Genomic DNA, 17,346 nt, shown 5'->3' with positions numbered 1-17,346 from the left:
AACACACACACACACTCACACACACACTAAAGTGAGAACTGGGACTGTCAGACACTGCTGCAGGGCACATCCTCAGTCCTGAGGTTGCAGCTGCCACTGCCCCCATCCAGGAAGACAAACAGGGCACTGCAGCAGCTGTACCCCAGATCCTGGCACCCCAGGCCAATCAGCCACCACTCAAAGTGTGCTCCTTCTGCCGGGCATCTAAACTCCTGGCCAGGGTAGTCCTGACCTCACAGGAAGCTCCAGACACAAAAGGACAAGGTCCCCTGGGGACTGTCCCCAAATGCAGGTGAAACAATGAGGCAGGCAGGAGAGGGAGTCAGCACCGCAGGATGCATGAGACAGCAACATGACAGGCTGGGCCCGCACTCCCAGCATGGAGACATTGCAGCAGCTGTGCTCTGTGAGCAACCTGAAGGTGACTGTAAACACACTGCATATTGAACTGGCTTTGAACTCCTGACCTCCTGGCAGGATTCTACAATCCTGCTCCGCTAGTTCAAGGAATCCAAAACATTTTCTAAGGAAGGCAATGAGCAGAAATGGCCAGCCCCTTGTCTAAGGACACTAAACCACAAAGTCAGTGTTATATTATACTGAGACTGAGTTCCACGTGCAACTCAGACTGGCCAGGCACACACCTATCACAATATCCCTCTTTCCTTCCCTCTTCCCACGCCCCATCCCCTACACCTCCAAAGCCTCCTGCAGGCTAGGCCAGCACCCAGACATCTCAGGCCCTTGTGGCTCTAAACCCTTGCTACCGACTGATTCTCCTTTTGCCAGCTCCACAATGACATTAAGAATTTGTGCTGGGGCTGGGCGGTTGTGGCGCACGCCTTTAATCCCAGGACTCGGGAAGCAGAGGCAGGCGGATCTCTGTGAGTTCGAGGCCAGCCTGGTCTAGAAGAGCTAGTTCCAGGACAGGAACCAGAAAGCTACAGAGAAACCCTGTCTCGAAAATCAAAAAAAAAAAAAAAGAATTTGTGCTGGGGTTGGGGAGATGAGATGACTCAGCGGTTAAGAGCATTGAGCTGCTCTTCCAGAGGATCAGGGTTCAATTCCCAGCACCCACGTGGCAGTTCATAACAATAACTCCAGTTCCAGGGACTCTGACACCCTCATATGACATACATGAAGACAAAAACACAGTGCACATGAAATAAAAATAATCGAAAAGAATTTGTGCTGGAGCCAGGCAGTGGCGCACGCCTTTAATAACAGCACTCCAGAGGCAGAGGCAGGCGGATCTCTGTGACTTTGAGGCCAGTCTGGTCTACAGAGCGGGTTCCAGAACAGCCAGGACAACACAGGGAAATCCTGTCTCAAAAAAAGCAAAAGCAAAACAAACAAAAAAAGTATTTGAGCTGGGAACCTGGTTTCTTGGCCACAACCAGCCATCAGGTAGCATCTGAGTGAAACAGAAGGCCCCCATTTCGAAGCAGCAGCTAGCTGCATGGAGAATCTGGGGGCGTGGCACCGGGAGGCATGGCCCTCAGATGCCTCAATCTATGTCCAAGTGAAGGGGGCGGCCGCAGTTCCAGAGCTTCCAGGTGAGTATGGTTCCTAGGCTACAAGCCTTGCTGTGGCTTGCTTTAAGTGGGTGTGACTTATGGTGGGCGTGGTCTCTGCCTGGGCAGGGCTGTCAGCTGGGCGATCTGGAGGACTGATCTTCCTCAGTGGCGCTTCCAGGTGGTGTGACCCAAGACAGGTGGGCAACCTTCTGGTGGAAGAGGGCAGAGTTTCCCTTGTATCCTGAGAGGGGGGACGCCCAGCACCCTACAACACACACACGATGTCCCACAGCAGAGACACAACCCCAAGCGGTCCACAGAGCCAAGGTTGAGAAGTCCTACCTCAGGCATACTGTAGGTGCTTAATGGGTGTTAACCGAGTGAATGAATACCTGGTGAGGTTCCAGCAGGGTGGCGGGCCATCCTGGAGATCCATCTGGGTGGGGCTGAAGGGTAGACAGCAGGAGGGACTTCCCCATGTGCCTGCAGATCCTGCTCTGGGCTTTCCTGAAGCTCTTGGAGGAAGGCAGCCACTTGGTGATGGAGAAGGGTGAGGACCGGAGAGGCAGGCCACAACCTCAGGCTGCCTGGATGCTTAGAGGGCAAGGGGCTAGACACAGCACAGGACTGCGGAGGGGTAAGGCATTCCTAGGAACACTATAGGCGTACTCGCACGTGCACACACACACACACTCACACACGAGCACACACGCACACGCACATGCACACACACTCCGCTCAAAGTCAGTCTGAGCTTTGCAGCCTTGCTTGACCCTCGATGCTCTCCCGAGAGCATATTTGGGCCCTGGAGGGTGGACACCCACGGGGGAAGGATTGTCGCCACTAAACACACTCAGAGGCCTCTAACCGAATACAAATGTATGCCAGTTTCCAGTCTCCAGGCTGATCTCCAACTAGCAATCCTCCTGTCCCATCCTCCCGAGGTTGTGGTGGTAGGCCACCACTAACACGTCTGGCCTGAAAGTAGAATGTTCTAGAGGCCCTTCTGCCCCTCGGCTGGTTTGCCCCGCACACACAATGGGAGCTCACCACCTATCCAGGAGCACCCAGACGCAGCATCACTCACACACTTCAGCACACATACACACACCAAGCCTCTAAAGCCAGAGCTGGGGACCCAGCTGGGGACCCCATGGCTCATGCTTCACGATCATGTCCTCAGCACTCAGCCTCGGGCCTGGATGTCCTGCGGCCTCAGCTCTCGTTCCCCCTCAGCCAGGAAAACTAGCAGAGCGCAGTGCAGCAGATACACCCCCAAGCGCCGCCGCTTCGTGGGTGGCCAGTAGGCAGCCTCTCCATAGTAGTGGCCCTGTTTCTGGTTGGTCAGTGTCTGGATACCTGGACAGATCAGAGGCAAAGTCATGGCGTGGCCTCCACCCACCCCTCCTCCACAACAAGCGGCACAGACTATATTTCGACAGGCGTGTTCTAGGTATGCAGGTGGCGCTCAGTAACTACCCACCATGGGAATGAACATGAACAGTGAGGGAATTCAGAGCTCACTTTCCCTGAGACCTCAGCCCTAAAAGCCCGACCCTTACCTAGGGCGTCCAACAGGCAGGCCTCCCGCGTGTAGGCCTCCATGGCCACCGTGTGCTGGAAGCAGTGTAGGGAAAGGACACCGCGGCCGCTGGCCCAGATGTCTAAGATCCGGCGAACCTTGGGACAGGCCTGGGGTGTGGAATCAGGAGTCGGGTCCTAAGCCTTCTGCCCTCCGACTGTCTGAAGGCTGGCAGGCCTGACCACTCCTGCCCCTTGTCCTCACATTTTTCCCTGGGCGTTCATGGTAGCCGAGGGCTTCCCAGAGGTGGGCATCCGGCCGGGCACGGGTCCCGTTGCCCACGTAGAAGATGGCTCCCACGAAACATTGCAGACACTCGGCCAGTGTGAGGGAGGAGGCTCGGGCAGGCAGTCCCTGCGTCTGCCTGGGAACAGAGTGGTGCAGACGGTGAAGGAGCCAGCTGCCAACCCTGACGCTGCCAACCCCGATGACCCACACGATGGAGGAGAAAAATCAGTTCCCAGAAGTTACCTTTAGACCTCCACATGTGCACATACAGACACACGCACAGAAAATAAAACGTTTAAATAAGTGTGGTGGGGGAGGAAGGACGTCTCAGAGAGAGAAGATGACCGCTGTCCCCAGAGCCGTGGGCCCTTTTGAACCCACATCCAGGGGCCCCTATTTTATAAGCCATGAAATGGGTACTCACAGCCGGAACTGACTCAATTAACAGAGAAGGCTAGTCCCTTCCCTAGGGACACACAGCAAATCAAAAATAAATAAATCCCCACCAACTTGTGTGTGTGTGTGTGTACAGAATCTCCCTGGAACAACCCAGGCCTCGTGCTCACAGTCGTGTACCCCCCCCCCTCACGGAGGCAGAAGCCACCAGCAAGGAACAATCCAACCCTTCCCCACCTCTGTCAGGGCGGACCCTGTGGAGCCAAGATCCCTCTAATCCCAAGCCCCAGCTTTACTGTCCCCATCATACCTGGGGTCAAGAAGAAGATATGTAAAGCTGGACTTGGTGACGCCTCCCCGCCACCTCTTCCTGGGATCCGGCCCTTGAAAGTGCTGAGCCAGGGCGGCCTCATCCGCCTGGCAGTCGGGAACGTGGCCTGTTCTCAGCACCTCCGCCAGTTCTGGGCTGTGCCCTGGAACAGCTGGGAAGGGGAAACCGAGCCAGAGCTGAGAAGGACCGCCGGTGAGGACGGTGGGGCTATCAGGCAGGTCTCGGGATTCCACACCGCCACGGGACTACCAGCTCACCCGGGCTAGCCTGGGCTTCCTGCAGCCGCCGCAAGTAGTGTCCACGGGTGAAAGGGGTAACCGGGCCAGGACTGTGGCCCAGTGCCCGCAAAGCCTGAAGCAGCTGCAGGTCGGACATGGGGGGCACTGAGCCGTGTGGATGCAAGGCCCCCGAGTCCCCGTCACCGGGCAGGGATGGGACATTGGTGGCCCCTGTGGTCAACGTCAGGGCCTGCAGCTGGCAGCTCAGTACCCCATTCCCAGCTGCCTCAGCCCCACCAGACTGCCACAGGCTGTCTGCGGGCCCCAGTGTCCCCGCAGGGCGCTGGGGCTGCAGAGAGTCCTCCGATGCAGTGACAAAGGAGGCATCGCTGCTGCAGTCCTCACTCCTAGTGGCCTCTGGACTCCCGGGCTCCACCGCCACCTCACGAGCAGCTGCCAGCTCAGCTCTGCGCATGAGCTGCTCTGAGACCGGTGCCAAACACGGAGGTATAAAGATGCCAGGAGACCTCACAAAGACACGTCCTCGACCCATGGTGGATTCAAGGCCAGCCAGGGCTACAGGTAACTTCTCTAAAATATAGACAGATGACAACTAAGCAGACAGATAAATATATAAACAGATGATATAGACAAGATAGATGACAGATAAAAGTTAGGTGATAAGATGATTGAGAGACGATGGATAGTGATTGACAGATGGCAAATGGGCAGATGGAACTGACCCCAGAAGTGAGGCAGCGCGGTGACAGGTTCCTTGCACCCCCTGAGCCCTGCTCACCAGCTGGCTCCAGGGTATCCGGGTGGGCGTGTCCAGTCCCGCAGCAGGCTTGCGCAGTCATGGTGTCCCTGCTGCAGAGCCCAGTCCAGTGGCCTCAGCCCGTCCTGCACAGGCACGGTCAGCTCAGCAGGGGGCGCCCACGGCCCGCCCTCCTCCACCCCCCACCCCGCCCCGAGCGAGCTGCTTGTGATCCTGACCTGGTCTCGCAGCGTCGGGTCGCCCCCTTGGCTCAGCAGCAGCTCCAGGGCGCCACGACAGCCCCACACGGCAGCCACGTGCACGGGTGTCAGCGCCTCAGTGGACCTGGGACCCCGGGAGAGAGGAGGAGTTTCCTTTTCCAAGCCTTGAACTCTTTGCTCCCTCTGCCTCAGCCCCCTGTGCCCACTACCAATGGGGGTGAGGGGAAAGTTGATACTCTAACTCACGATCATCCTCCTGCCTCACCCTCCAGAGTGCCAGAATGACCAAGTCACGACCTCGGGAGCAGACACCTCCTAGACCAGACGCCTGGGACCCGGGAGCCTGATGCCCAGCGCAGCCTGGTCCCCAAGTCACACCCACCGCACCACGGTGACCGGGACGGCGCCTCACCGAGCATTGGGGTCAGCGCCCTGGCGCAGCAGGATCCGGAGGCAATGCAGGGCGCGCGGACGGCGAGCTTGGGCCGCCAGGTGCACAGCCGCCACGCCATCCAACAGCACAAGGCTGGGGTCCGCCCCGAGGTGCAGCAGCTCCTCCACAGCCCTGGGGGGACGGTGACAGCGGACATCAGCCCTTTGGCCGCCCGGGGAGCAGAAGGCAAGGGAGGACCAGCGTCCCGCGCTCACCGCGGATCTTCCTCGCGCAGTGCCACCAACAGTTGCCGGGCAGCATTGGCCATGTCCCAGAGGTGTCACAGCCCTCGGATTCAAATTCGCGCGGCGACCTCTGCGCATGCGCAGCCCCGCCCCCGGCTCCCCAGGCCTGCCTCTGGGAAAGACCTGGTTGGACCCGGGTCGCCCCAAGCTGCTGATGGAGACAAGGTGTGTCCTGGACCATCAAACCTCAGGGACTGGAGAGCGGGTGGTGCGCTCAGCTGGGGTCTCATTCAGAGATTTGGAAAGCTGAGCCAGGAAGATTACCGCGAATTCCAGGGGAGCTTGGGATAAAGAGCAGAACCTCTCTTTGCCTTTAACAAAACAAACTACTGGGTATCCTAGACTTAGCCCAAGCTGTCCAGGAACTCAGGGCCATCCTTCTGCCTCAGTCTGCAAGTGCTGGGATCTGCCTCCTGAGGAACAGCGTCGTGCACTTTCAATCCAGCGGAGCTGGCTGTCACCGTCGCTTTGTGAGGAAGGTCTTCGCCAGGGCCTGGAGACAGCTCAGCGGATAAGGGTGCTTGCTGCCAAGCTTCAGGACCTGAGTTTGATCCCAACCACAGGACGCAGACATTGGAAAGAGAACAGACTAACATACACATGTGTGCCTTGGCTGTGAGCCTGCACAAGCGTACGTGCGCGCGCACACAAATTAATTAAATAAAGTTTTCTAAAGAGCTGCATTTTCCTTATTTGCAAATGGAAGACAGGACTCAACACTAAGTGGCAAATAAATGAAGAGGCCAGAAAACATTTAATCAAGCTGACCTACTTTTTAAAATTAAGTGTGTGGGTGTTTTGCCTGCATGCCTGTCTGTGTACCATGTGTGCCTGGTGTCCATGGAGACCAGAAGCGGCATCGTATCGCCTGGAACGTAAGCTGTGAGCCCAAACGTGGAAATCGAACCCAGGTTCTCTGCACGCACAACCAGTCCTCTGAACGGATGAATCATCACCAGGTCCGGTCTATTTCTCTTCATAATCCTTTTGAATCAAGGCTTCTCGATGTGGCCCCTGCTGACCTAAAACTGGCCATCCTCCCGCCTCTGTCTCCCACATCAAAGTGAGCCCGACTCCCACCCACTGCCATTTTGGTTTCTATCAACTGAGAAGGTGGAGTGGATGAACCTCTGTGGCCTGACCTGGGAAGGCAGGAGGGACTCCAGGTTTGCCTTCCTCTTCTGGGGCGCCCACCAAATGTCCCCATCCTAGACCCCTGGGTGGTGATCGCTCATGGTGAGGCCACACAGGTCCAAACAGTACTGCAGAAGAGTTGGGGTGGTGGGGTAATAGATGTCACCCCAACCCGCTTCCCACTTGGAGCTGGGACCCTTGGGTGTCCAGGAGGACCTTCCTGTGGGGGCCACGCCGGTCTTGCGTGCAAAAGATCACCCCTGTCTCTGGAGGAAAGGACGTCTGTGGTGGGTTCTGTACGGTGAAGAGGAGGTTGCAAAGTGCAGTTAACACCAGTCAGAGGGAGAGAACAGCCCAAGTCACAATGGCATCAGGACACCGAGATGGATCCGGCCGAGCCAGAAGCCGTGGCAGACTGTTCAGTTCAGCTCCTGTTTTCTGTTTCGGTGAACCTAAAATGACCAGAAGGCAGGCTCAGAAGCCTCAGATTTTTATTCTGGTGACAAACTGGTCCCAGGAAGAATTTACAGCAGACACAGTAGGAGTGGGTGTGGGTGCACCGGGCTCCTGAACGGTGCAGAAATGCCACGGGTCACACGGTGGCTTCGCCCTCACCAGCCTCCTCATCCTCCAGCAGGCTATAGCTCGCATGGGTCTGGCAAGGCGTCTGAAGTGGATGGGCCAGCAGCTTGGCCATGCAATTGTGTAGCTCGAGGGCTGGTCCAGCCAGTGCCACCTCATACTTGTAGCTGGTGCCCTTGGTGTCCAAGCTGCCCATGAAGGAGAATACATCCTGTGGGGGCCAAGGAGAGGCTGTTCAGGGTTGGCATTAGCCCGCAGAGGCCCTCCCTGCCCCTGGAGGCCGTCCTAGAAGAAGGGGCATCTAGAGTGGTTCCTGAGGGGTGAAGAGGAGTTGGTCATGCCAGAAACTACTAAGGCAGTCAGCAAACATTGGCTGGCACCCACCAAGCAGCCAGGACCTGGGCACCCTAGAAGCCCAAAGGGCTGGCGAGAGGGGTCTGGGTGAGTAAAGTATCTGCCAGGTAAGTGCTCCCCTCCCCCCCACACACAGTTAGGTGGACAGCTGAACGCAGCAGGACATGACCTGCATCCCAGTGCTCTCCCTTGCAAGGTGGCTGCCTTGGCAACAAGAGACTCTGATCCAAACCAGAGGGGAAGGCGTGGGAGTGCCCACAGCAGCACCTGCCACCCGCATTTCCTAGTCCCTCAAACAAGGCCTCACTCTGTAGTCCAGAGTTTTCTCTGAGATAAACATTCTACCCTGCAGGGAAGCTCCTTAGGCAGGAAGGCAAACAACTCCAAACAGCTTCAGGAAGTCCCTGAAACTGAGCAGATTCACTAGGCCCCTCCCTGCTGGGGTAAGGAGCTCCTCAGCGGCCTGGAGAGATTAGACCAAAGTTATGTGGACGGGACACTCTCCAGCCTGCAGGCTGTGCAGTGTGCTCCAGGCTCCCAGTCTGTGAGTTGTCAGTCCTGCTGTGTGGGCTTTGGTGATGTAGCTGTCATTTATGCTCCTGTAGGTGACCCCTCACCCTATTCCTGTAAGCAACCCCAGTAAGTTCACTGGTTCATCAAGCTGGACGTCGTGGTGTCCATTGTACTTTGGTGTGCTGTGGGCTCCTCTCAGGGGTGAGTGCTGTGTCTGTCCAGGAAACGTCTTGTCACACAACATCCCTATCATGTCACAACCCCTGCCTCAGCCTTTCAGGTGCCTCACGCACAGGTGTGCATGGGTGTGTGGGTACATGTGTGAGAATGTGCAGGCATATAGAGGTCGGGATATAACCCCTGGGAGTCAGTGCTCCCACCATGCTGGTCCCGGGACTGAGTGCGAGTCCTCGTGCTAGCCTTCAGGCGCCTTACCTACCCCACCTTGCAGTCTGTAAACTGAAACTCACAGGTATTAGAAACCGCTCACAGGGCAAGTCCGAGCATAAGAACGGTAAGGCCTGGAGAAGTTGGGAGGGGAGGGCTCTGCGGGCAGACAGTGCAGCAGGGTAGAGTCAGGAGGAGGTGCAAGGAATGGTGTGGCTGGCTGCTAAGGCCACAGCCTCCCAAGTCAGTCACCACCAACTCAAAGTGGAATGTAGGGAGCAGCTGTTAAATGACCGCCGGGGCAGGTCCAAGTCAGACTCCACTGTGATGTCTCTCTCACCTTCCACCTCCTCTTGTCTTCCTTCTCCTCGGTGCCATTGTGGATGCAGACGATGTCGAAGAAGAAGTAGGGACACCGGAGCATCTTCTGCAGTGAATGAGACCAGGATGGGGTGCACTCCAGCCTGTGGTCCCGGGAGGTCCCCTTTGGTGTCTAACCACTGCCCTCCCTTCCCTCCAGGCTTACCTTCATGGGCTCAGTCAGGGAGAACTGGGGCTGGCAGGGAGGGCGGCTGTAGACCAGGATGGTGCGCACGACGTAGGGGGGCGGGATGGTTTGCACATTCTCTGTGACTGGCAGCTCAGTCTTCTGCTGGCTACAGAGGGAGGGGGAGACAGCTGGGTCCTCAGCCGCCTACAAGCCGTGGCTGGAACCCCACCTATCACAGCTGAATCCCACAGCCACGATCCTAGCAGTCCTGCATGTTAAAGCCAGGGCCAGAGAGACAGCGCCGGGGCTAGAGGCACCTGCAGTCAGGGCCACGCGAGGAAGCAGAGAAGGAGTCTCACAAGTTCCCCCGACCCACACAGCTACCGTGGAACATGTGCTTGCACACAAAATAAATACATAATGAAAACCGTATGACTTCTTTAAAAGCCTTAATAAATTCAAGCCCCACCGCTGGACACAGGATCTTGTCCCAGGCTGCCCACCCCCTCGACATACACACACACACACACACACACACACACACTGGGCAGCCTCAACTCTGTCTGCACCTGTCTGGGGAAGGAACCAAGGCATCCCCACTCTGGGTGACCACTCACATGAGACTGAAGAGACCTTCTAGATCTGAAGAAACGGTAAGGACGAGGTGCCAGCTCGGAGGCAGGGGCCTTTTCTGACCTGGATCCTGGGAGATGACGGGAACCTCTGGGGCCAGGCAGTGTGACCCCTAGAGTAGCTGTGTGACCCCTGGAGTAGGCAGTGTGACCCCTGGGGTAGCTGTGTGACCCCTGGAGTAGGCAGTGTGACCCCTGGGGTAGGCAGTGTGACCCCTGGGGTAGGCAGTGTGACCCCTGGGGTAGCTGTGTGACCCCTACATAGGCTGTGTGACCCCTGGGGTAGGCAGTGTGACCCCTGGGGTAGGCAGTGTGACCCCTGGGGTAGCTGTGTGACCCCTACGTAGGCAGTGTGACCCCTGGGGTAGGCAGTGTGACCCCTGGGGTAGCTGTGTGACCCCTGAGGTAGGCAGTGTGACCCCTACGGAGGCTGTGTGACCCCTACGTAGGCTGTGTGACCCCCGGGGTAGGCGTATATTCCCACCAGCACAGCACCTCTCTAAGCCCGCTGCCTCTCACTCATCATAAAGTGGGTGGTAGCCTTAACCCCCTGCAGACCCTCCAGGGCTCCCCTCTCCTGCCACATCTACTGCATCCTCAATTCTGGGGGAGCCACCAGGTGAATGACAGGGTTGTGACTTTCTAGGTAACTGAATGCCAGCCCTGCTGCAGTGGATGTCCCCTGGAGTCAGGCTCGCTGACACCCACCCCTCCACCACTCTGGGCGGCCTGGGTTTTCGGTGGCTGTGGGTCTGGATCACTGTGGATTAACAGCCAGCTTTCTGTCAATGCTTTTTTTGAGGGAAGGGGTTCATTTTGTGGTTTTGAAACAGAGTCTAGATATTTGTTGGTAAGGCTGGCCTCTAACTAGGAATCCTCCTGCCTCAGCTTCTAAGTGCTAGGTTGACTCTCCTGCACCCCAACACCTGGCTGCATGTTGGGTCTTGTATGTAATTTCTATAATATCATACATGGAATATTCATTCTATTTGTGATTTCACTGAGCAAAACCCCTGAGCTTTGCTGGGGCTGGGATTCAGGTGCAGTGCCTGCAGCTCAGTGGGTGAAGTGCCTGTAGCAGCTCAGCAGCCATGTGGCTGAGGGTTCCTCTCCAGCACACTGTCATCCCAGCGCTCAGGAGGTGGAAGCAGGTGAATCAGGAGCTGAAGGCCATCCTTAGCTACACGGTGAATTCAATGCTAAGCTGGGCTACATGAGAAAGTCTCAAAAATATATTGATAAATTTGATGTGAGGTGGTGGCACACACCTTTAAGCCCAGCATTCAAGAGGCAGACACAGGTGGAACTCACTCTGTAGACCAGGCTGGCCTTGATATCTCAGAAATTCACCTGCTTCTGCCTCCCAGGTGCTGGGATTGTAGGCGTGCACCACCGCTGCCCGGCTGAGGCACTCTTTTCTTAATTAAATCATTGAAGTGGGAAGACCCGCTTCTAATACAGATCTCCCACTTCTCATACACAGCTTCCGAAGTGGGAAGGGCCACCTTCAACCTGCGCCACGCCCTCTGCTGCTGGCAGCCTATGTAAATGACAGGGACAAGGAACACTTGGCTTTGCCTGCTTGCTCTGGCTCTCACTAGCAAGTCCATTCCTTCACTGTCATTAGGGCCTGCTTCTTCAGGACTGCAGCATATACCGGAGACCAGCTGAGACACCCAGCCTCATGCACTGAACAACTTTGCCCTTAGCAGACTGCCATTGTTGGAGTATCTGGGCCAAAGCCTGTGAGCCACTCTAATAATCCCCTTTTTAAGTGTATTTATCTATATATATAATTGCGTATGTATACACATTCATTCATCAGCTTTGTTCTTCTAGAGCACCCAGACCAATATACCAAGTTAGCCTCTAACTCACCATAGAGTGCAGGCTAGCCTCAAACTCACCATAGAGTGCAGGCTAGCCTCAAGTCTGCTGTGGAACCCAAACTGGCACCCAAATTACTGACTGCCCAAACCTCCTGATTCCTCCATCTCCACCTCCCAGTGCTGAGATGGCAGGGCTGTGCCACCAGCTCCTGTGGTCTTTTTCTTATCCCATACAGAGCCCTGAGGCCTCTCCAGATGTGACACCTACTACACCTGCCAGGGGCACACAGAACTCACCTGACAGTGGCCTGCCCCATCAACCTGAGCCCCCACCACACACACACGCCAGGATCACTAGGCTCCTAAGAGTGTCACACATATGGACAGAAGCCTAGAAGGCCACAAGCCCTGAAACTGTGTCATGGACACCTAGATCCTACTGGGTAACAAGGTCCCTATGCATTCTGAGCTGCCCATATTCAAGCCCAGTGCCACGTACCCATGAAAGGACTCCAGCTTTGGCACAGACATCTCCTCTGAAAGATCCAAACAGATGATCTGAAACACAAACAGAAGACAGAGTATAGGATGAAACCAGACAGAGCTAAGACAGCTAGGGTGGGACCCAGACATAGTGCTCAAGAGAGGCTGGGGGCGTGGCTCAGGGTGGAGCCCCTGCCTAGAATCCCCAGTGAGGGGATGGGGGCGTGGCTCAGGGTGGAGCCCCTGCCTAGAATCTCCCAATGAGGGGATGGGGGCGTGGCTCAGGGGTGGAGCCCCTGCCTGGAGTCCCCTAGTGAAGGGCTGTGGGCGTGGCTCAGGGTGGAGCCCCCGCCTAGAATCTCCCAGTGAGGGGCTGGGGGTGTGGCTCAGGGATGGAGCTCCTGCTTAGGACCCCCAGGGAGGGGCTGGGGACACATGTGGAGGTCCAGGTGCCACACATAAAAATATGTTTAGATCACCAAGTGTGTGGTGCTCCTGGAACCCACAGGAAAATAAGGCAGCAATTTAGAGACTCTCACAAGGCAGGAGTGGCCTGTCTGAGGACCCCATCCCTTCATCTCCCACCAAGACATACCACCTTCTCTGGACAGTTGACCCGTGGTGTTCGAATCTGGACCTCAGGTGCTGGTGCTGGTACCTGCCAGGGCTTGGGCCCGGCTCCTGGGACACTGGCTGCTCCATCATCTGCACTGGCCGCCTCACCCTCGCCCTCACTGCGGCTGCCCACGTTGGTCTGGGCTCCCAGAGCCCGGTCCTCGGCCCCCTCAGGGTTGGAGCGAGTATGAGGCCTGGGCTCGGGTGTCGGCTCCTCCCCTTCCTCCTCCTCCTCTTCTTCCTCCTCCTCAGTGGGGCTGTTGGCCTCAGCCACCTCCATGGCTCCCGGGTGCTTGGATGGAGAGGGGATAGCGGAAGCCAGGGTCCTGCGTTAAGAGTTTTTGAAAGCAACTGGTTACTAAAGCCAGAAGCTGAGCTATGAGCCCCTTGCTGCGTGGGAATCTCATTGCAGAACGGCTCCCTCATGAGTGAGGCCAAGACAGATTCAATGCAATGCCCATCAAAATCCCAGCAAAATTCTTCACAGACCTCGAAAGAACAGTACTCAACTTCATATGGAAAAGCAAAAATCCCAGGATAGCCAAAACAATCTTGTACAATAAAAGAACTTCTGGAGGCATCACAATACCTGGCTTCAAACTCTACTACAGAGCTACAGTACTGAAAACTGCCTGGTATTGGCATAAAAACAGACAGGAGGATCAATGGAACCAAATAGAAGACCCGGATATCAATCCACACATCTTCGAACACCTGATTTTTGACAAGGAAACAAAAACATATCAAATGGAAAAAAAGAAAGCATATTTAACAAGTGGTACTGGCATAACTGAATATCAACATGTAGAAGAATGAAAATAGATCCATATCTATCACCATGCACAAAACTCCAGTCTAAATGGATCAAAGACCTCAACATAAAGCCAGCCACACTGAACCTTGTAGAAGAGAAAGTGGGAAGTACACTCGAATGCACTGGCACAGGAGACCACTTCCTAAATAGGACCCCAGCAGCACAGACACGGAGAGAAACAATTAATAAATGGGACCTCCTGAAACTGAAAAGCTTCTGTAAAGCAAAGGACACGGCCAATAAGACAAAACGACAGCCTACAGAATGGGAAAAGATCTTCACTAACCCCACATCAGACAGAGGTCTGTTCTCCAAAATATACAAAGAACTCAAGAAATTGGACACCAAAAGAACACATAATCCATTTTAAAAAATGGAGTAAAGACCTAAACAGAGAACTCTCAACAGAGGAATCTAAAATGGCTGAAAGACACTTAAGGAAATGTTCAACATCCTTAGTCATCAGAGAAATGCAAATCAAAACAACTCTGAGATTCCATCTCACGCCTGTAAGAATGGTCAAGATCCAAAACACAGATGACAGCTCATGCTGGAGAGGTTGTGGGGAAAAGGGAACACTTCTGCATTGCTGGTGGGAATGCAAGCTGGTACAGGCTCTTTGGATGTCAGTGTGGTGATTTCCTTTTTTTTTTTTTTTTTTTTTTTTTGGTTTTTCGATACAGGGTTTCTCTGTGGGTTTGGAGCCTGTCCTGGAACTAGCTCTGTAGACCAGGCTGGTCTCGAACTCACAGAGATCTGCTTGCCTCTGCCTCCCGAGTGCTGGGATTAAAGGCGTGCGCCACCACCGCCCGGCTATGCTGGACATTCTTTACTCAACTGCATGGTTTCCCTCTCCTGGAGGGCAGTGTCCTCTCTCAGACCACTTCATAGGATGCATTGAGAACCAGTGTCACGTATGTAATCTCTGTGCCACAAGCTCATGGCTAGAATCTGAGTGTGAGGAAATACCACCCCGATCTAAAATGATGCTACTCAGCAAACTAATTGTCTCCTTCTCAAGTCAGTGGCATGAAGTAAACACAGACAGACTGGGGATCACTTAAAGATGGAATGTGAACACATGAGGGACAAGTATTCTGCAGTGTTAGGATTAGAGCAGAAACGTAAAGACAGTGGGAGAGAAAACTTAAAAATCTGATAAGCAAATAGCAGTGTTAAAATTGTATTGTCTTTGAAACAGACACTGCAGCTCTGTCAACGAGACAAATTGTTCTCGTGACGTAATTGTTAGGAGAAAACAGGAGAATTCCATAATTTCTGGAAGCTGTTGCCAATAATTCAGTAACAAAATTGTAAAGTGTAGATCATGAGAAGAGTGTGTTACAATTGTTGGATCTTAACAGCATATTCAGGATGGCTTTATGTTCTCACAATTTTGCTTTAAATCTGAAAGTAATACAAAGTTTAATTATTTTAAAACATTACCTCAATGTGAAATGCAGCAGTATTTCATTTTATTTTAAATTGATCAGGGCTACACAGAACAAGTGTCTCACTACAAAGCTTAGCCATTCGCCACATGAGAAAAATATATTCCTTGAGGGTTTTGTTGGATTTAATCTATGTATAGAAGTAATGTTCCTGATTGTTCGGGGGTTGTAGGGCTTGTGCATCAGTTCTGTTTCCTAAGTAGGAGAGTGTTACTTAGAACAGTGTCTAAGGGGCCGAGGAAGAGCTGTTTAGTGTAAACTCAGTCCCCGATCCCCAGCCTTCCAGTTTTATATGTCGCAGGCATTTCCTTGTGCTGTTCTTCTGTTGTAACTCTGATTGCTTCCTTTCTCCCACACCTCCTTCCCCCTCTCCTACTTCCCTTTCCTACTTAGAAAATGAATTCCTTTTCTTTCGCACACTGAGCACGTCTGTGATAATTGGGTTCCCCTAATGACCAGTTCCGTTCTCACATTCTAACTCTTAAATGAAGGAAAGTTCAATAAATTCTTGAATTTGAGATACCCAGGACAAGAGCCTGTGTGGCAGATAATTTTTAGTGAATGTGTTTTGTTAGCATTTGTTTGATGAACTATAAATTGGAATGTAAGCTGTTGCCTAGCGAGTTGTCTCCAAGGTGGGCAGTGAACTGTTTCACATTTTGCAAAGGTTAACATTTATTTTCTTGTTGAAATAAACCTTCCTGTTTTGCATAAATTAGAAGTTACTAGAAATTTCTATTAGTTCCATATAAAAATACATAAAACATAGTATTTAATGGTATAAAGATGTAACCATGCAGTGTTTAATCAGATTCCACGTGCTACAGTGGCCCACAGCTATTCTGTAGTCTGCGGGGGTCTGTTCTGTGCCTGGCACTGTCTGTGGGCCTTAGGTGCATATTTAGTAACTGTAGCTGAGACTGATTTTATAATACGTCTTTGCTTAGCCAAGCACAGCTAAGACGCCCATACGTTATTTATTCTGATTGAATGTAAAAATTCTTTACAGTACTTACAGATCACCAGTATTTAATGAAAACACCAATTTGTGCCATTTTGAAGCAAAAAGCTCCTCAACAATATCGAATCCATGCAAAACTGAGATCATATATGCCCAGAAGACTTTTCCAGTCTGTTAAACTTTTTTGTCCTAAATGTCATTCATTGTAAGTATTTCCCAAAATTTAAAAAAAAAATCATGCCATATTGTTTGTTGTTTGTATATATGTATGCCTGTGTGTGTGTGAGAGAGAGAGAAACAGAGAGAGAGACAGAGAGACGGAGACAGAGAGAGACAAAGAGACAGAGAGAGACAGAGAGAAGGGGTTTAAGTATTAAAATGAGCACATCATGATTTGATTTGTAGTATTTTTAAAAATGCTGATGATTTGAAGGGAAAGTACTAATTTCTACAAAGAAAATCCTTTTGAGTCATTCTTTTTTTTTCTTTTCTTTTTAGTTTTTTGAGACATGGTTTCTCTGTAGCTTTGAAGTCCACCCTGAAACTAGCTCTTGTAGACCAGGCTGGCCTCAAACTCACAGAGATCCACCTGCCTCTGTCTCCCAAGTGCTAGGATTAAGGGTGTGTGCCACCATTGCTGACTTGAAATAGTTGTTATTTTCAGGCTTGAAATTCAAATTTTCGTAGGTTGAATACACACAACTGAAAATTTTCTGTTATGTTTAATAATGGTAATATAGTTAAGTGTGGTGTCTTCATTCTAAACAGTTATTATGTGAATACGTAAAATTATGAGACCTTTTATAATCTTTTTTAAAAATATTTATTTATTTATTATGTATACAATATTCTGTCTGTTTATATGCCTGCAGGCCAGAAGAGGGCACCAGACCCCTCTACAGATGGTTGTGAGCCACCATGTGGTTGCTGGGAATTGAACTCAGGACCTTTGGAAGAGGAGGCAATGCTCTTAACCTCTGAGCCATCTCTCCAGCCCCCTTTTATAATCTTATTAATACATATTTGAATGAAAAAAAAAGAACTAAAAAGGAAAGGACATGACTGCTCTAGGTACTGTGGAGGAGAATGTTTACTACAGGTATATGGGAGAGCACAGAGGAAGAGATATCTGGCAGAGTCCCTCATGGGATGACCAGACTGAGCCCTGTGAGT

The 17,346-nt window shown here is 52.7% G+C and overlaps 1 protein-coding gene and 2 pseudogenes across 1 annotated transcript; 1 reads left to right on the top strand and 2 right to left on the bottom strand.

The window, feature by feature from the left end:
* LOC130862743 (non-receptor tyrosine-protein kinase TNK1-like) overlaps positions 1-17,346 on the top strand; it is a 255,660-nt pseudogene that overhangs the window by 167,447 nt on the left and 70,867 nt on the right.
* LOC130863098 (ankyrin repeat and LEM domain-containing protein 1-like) lies at positions 2,704-5,951 on the bottom strand (annotated as a pseudogene).
* LOC130862746 (BRISC and BRCA1-A complex member 1-like) lies at positions 7,551-13,269 on the bottom strand. Its single transcript, XM_057752542.1, has 5 exons — positions 12,928-13,269; positions 12,349-12,407; positions 9,425-9,554; positions 9,239-9,325; positions 7,551-7,855 (listed from the first exon to the last, which is right to left on the bottom strand). Exons 1-5 carry the CDS (start codon positions 13,225-13,227, stop codon positions 7,655-7,657), a joined length of 777 nt encoding a protein of 258 aa, XP_057608525.1. The 5' UTR covers positions 13,228-13,269; the 3' UTR covers positions 7,551-7,654.

The sequence above is a fragment of the Chionomys nivalis genome, chromosome 20 (genome assembly GCF_950005125.1).
Source record: "Chionomys nivalis chromosome 20, mChiNiv1.1, whole genome shotgun sequence".
Taxonomy (NCBI): domain Eukaryota; kingdom Metazoa; phylum Chordata; class Mammalia; order Rodentia; family Cricetidae; genus Chionomys; species Chionomys nivalis.
The sequence above is the reverse complement of the archived record's forward strand: the minus strand, read 5'-3'. Positions and strand labels throughout refer to the sequence as shown.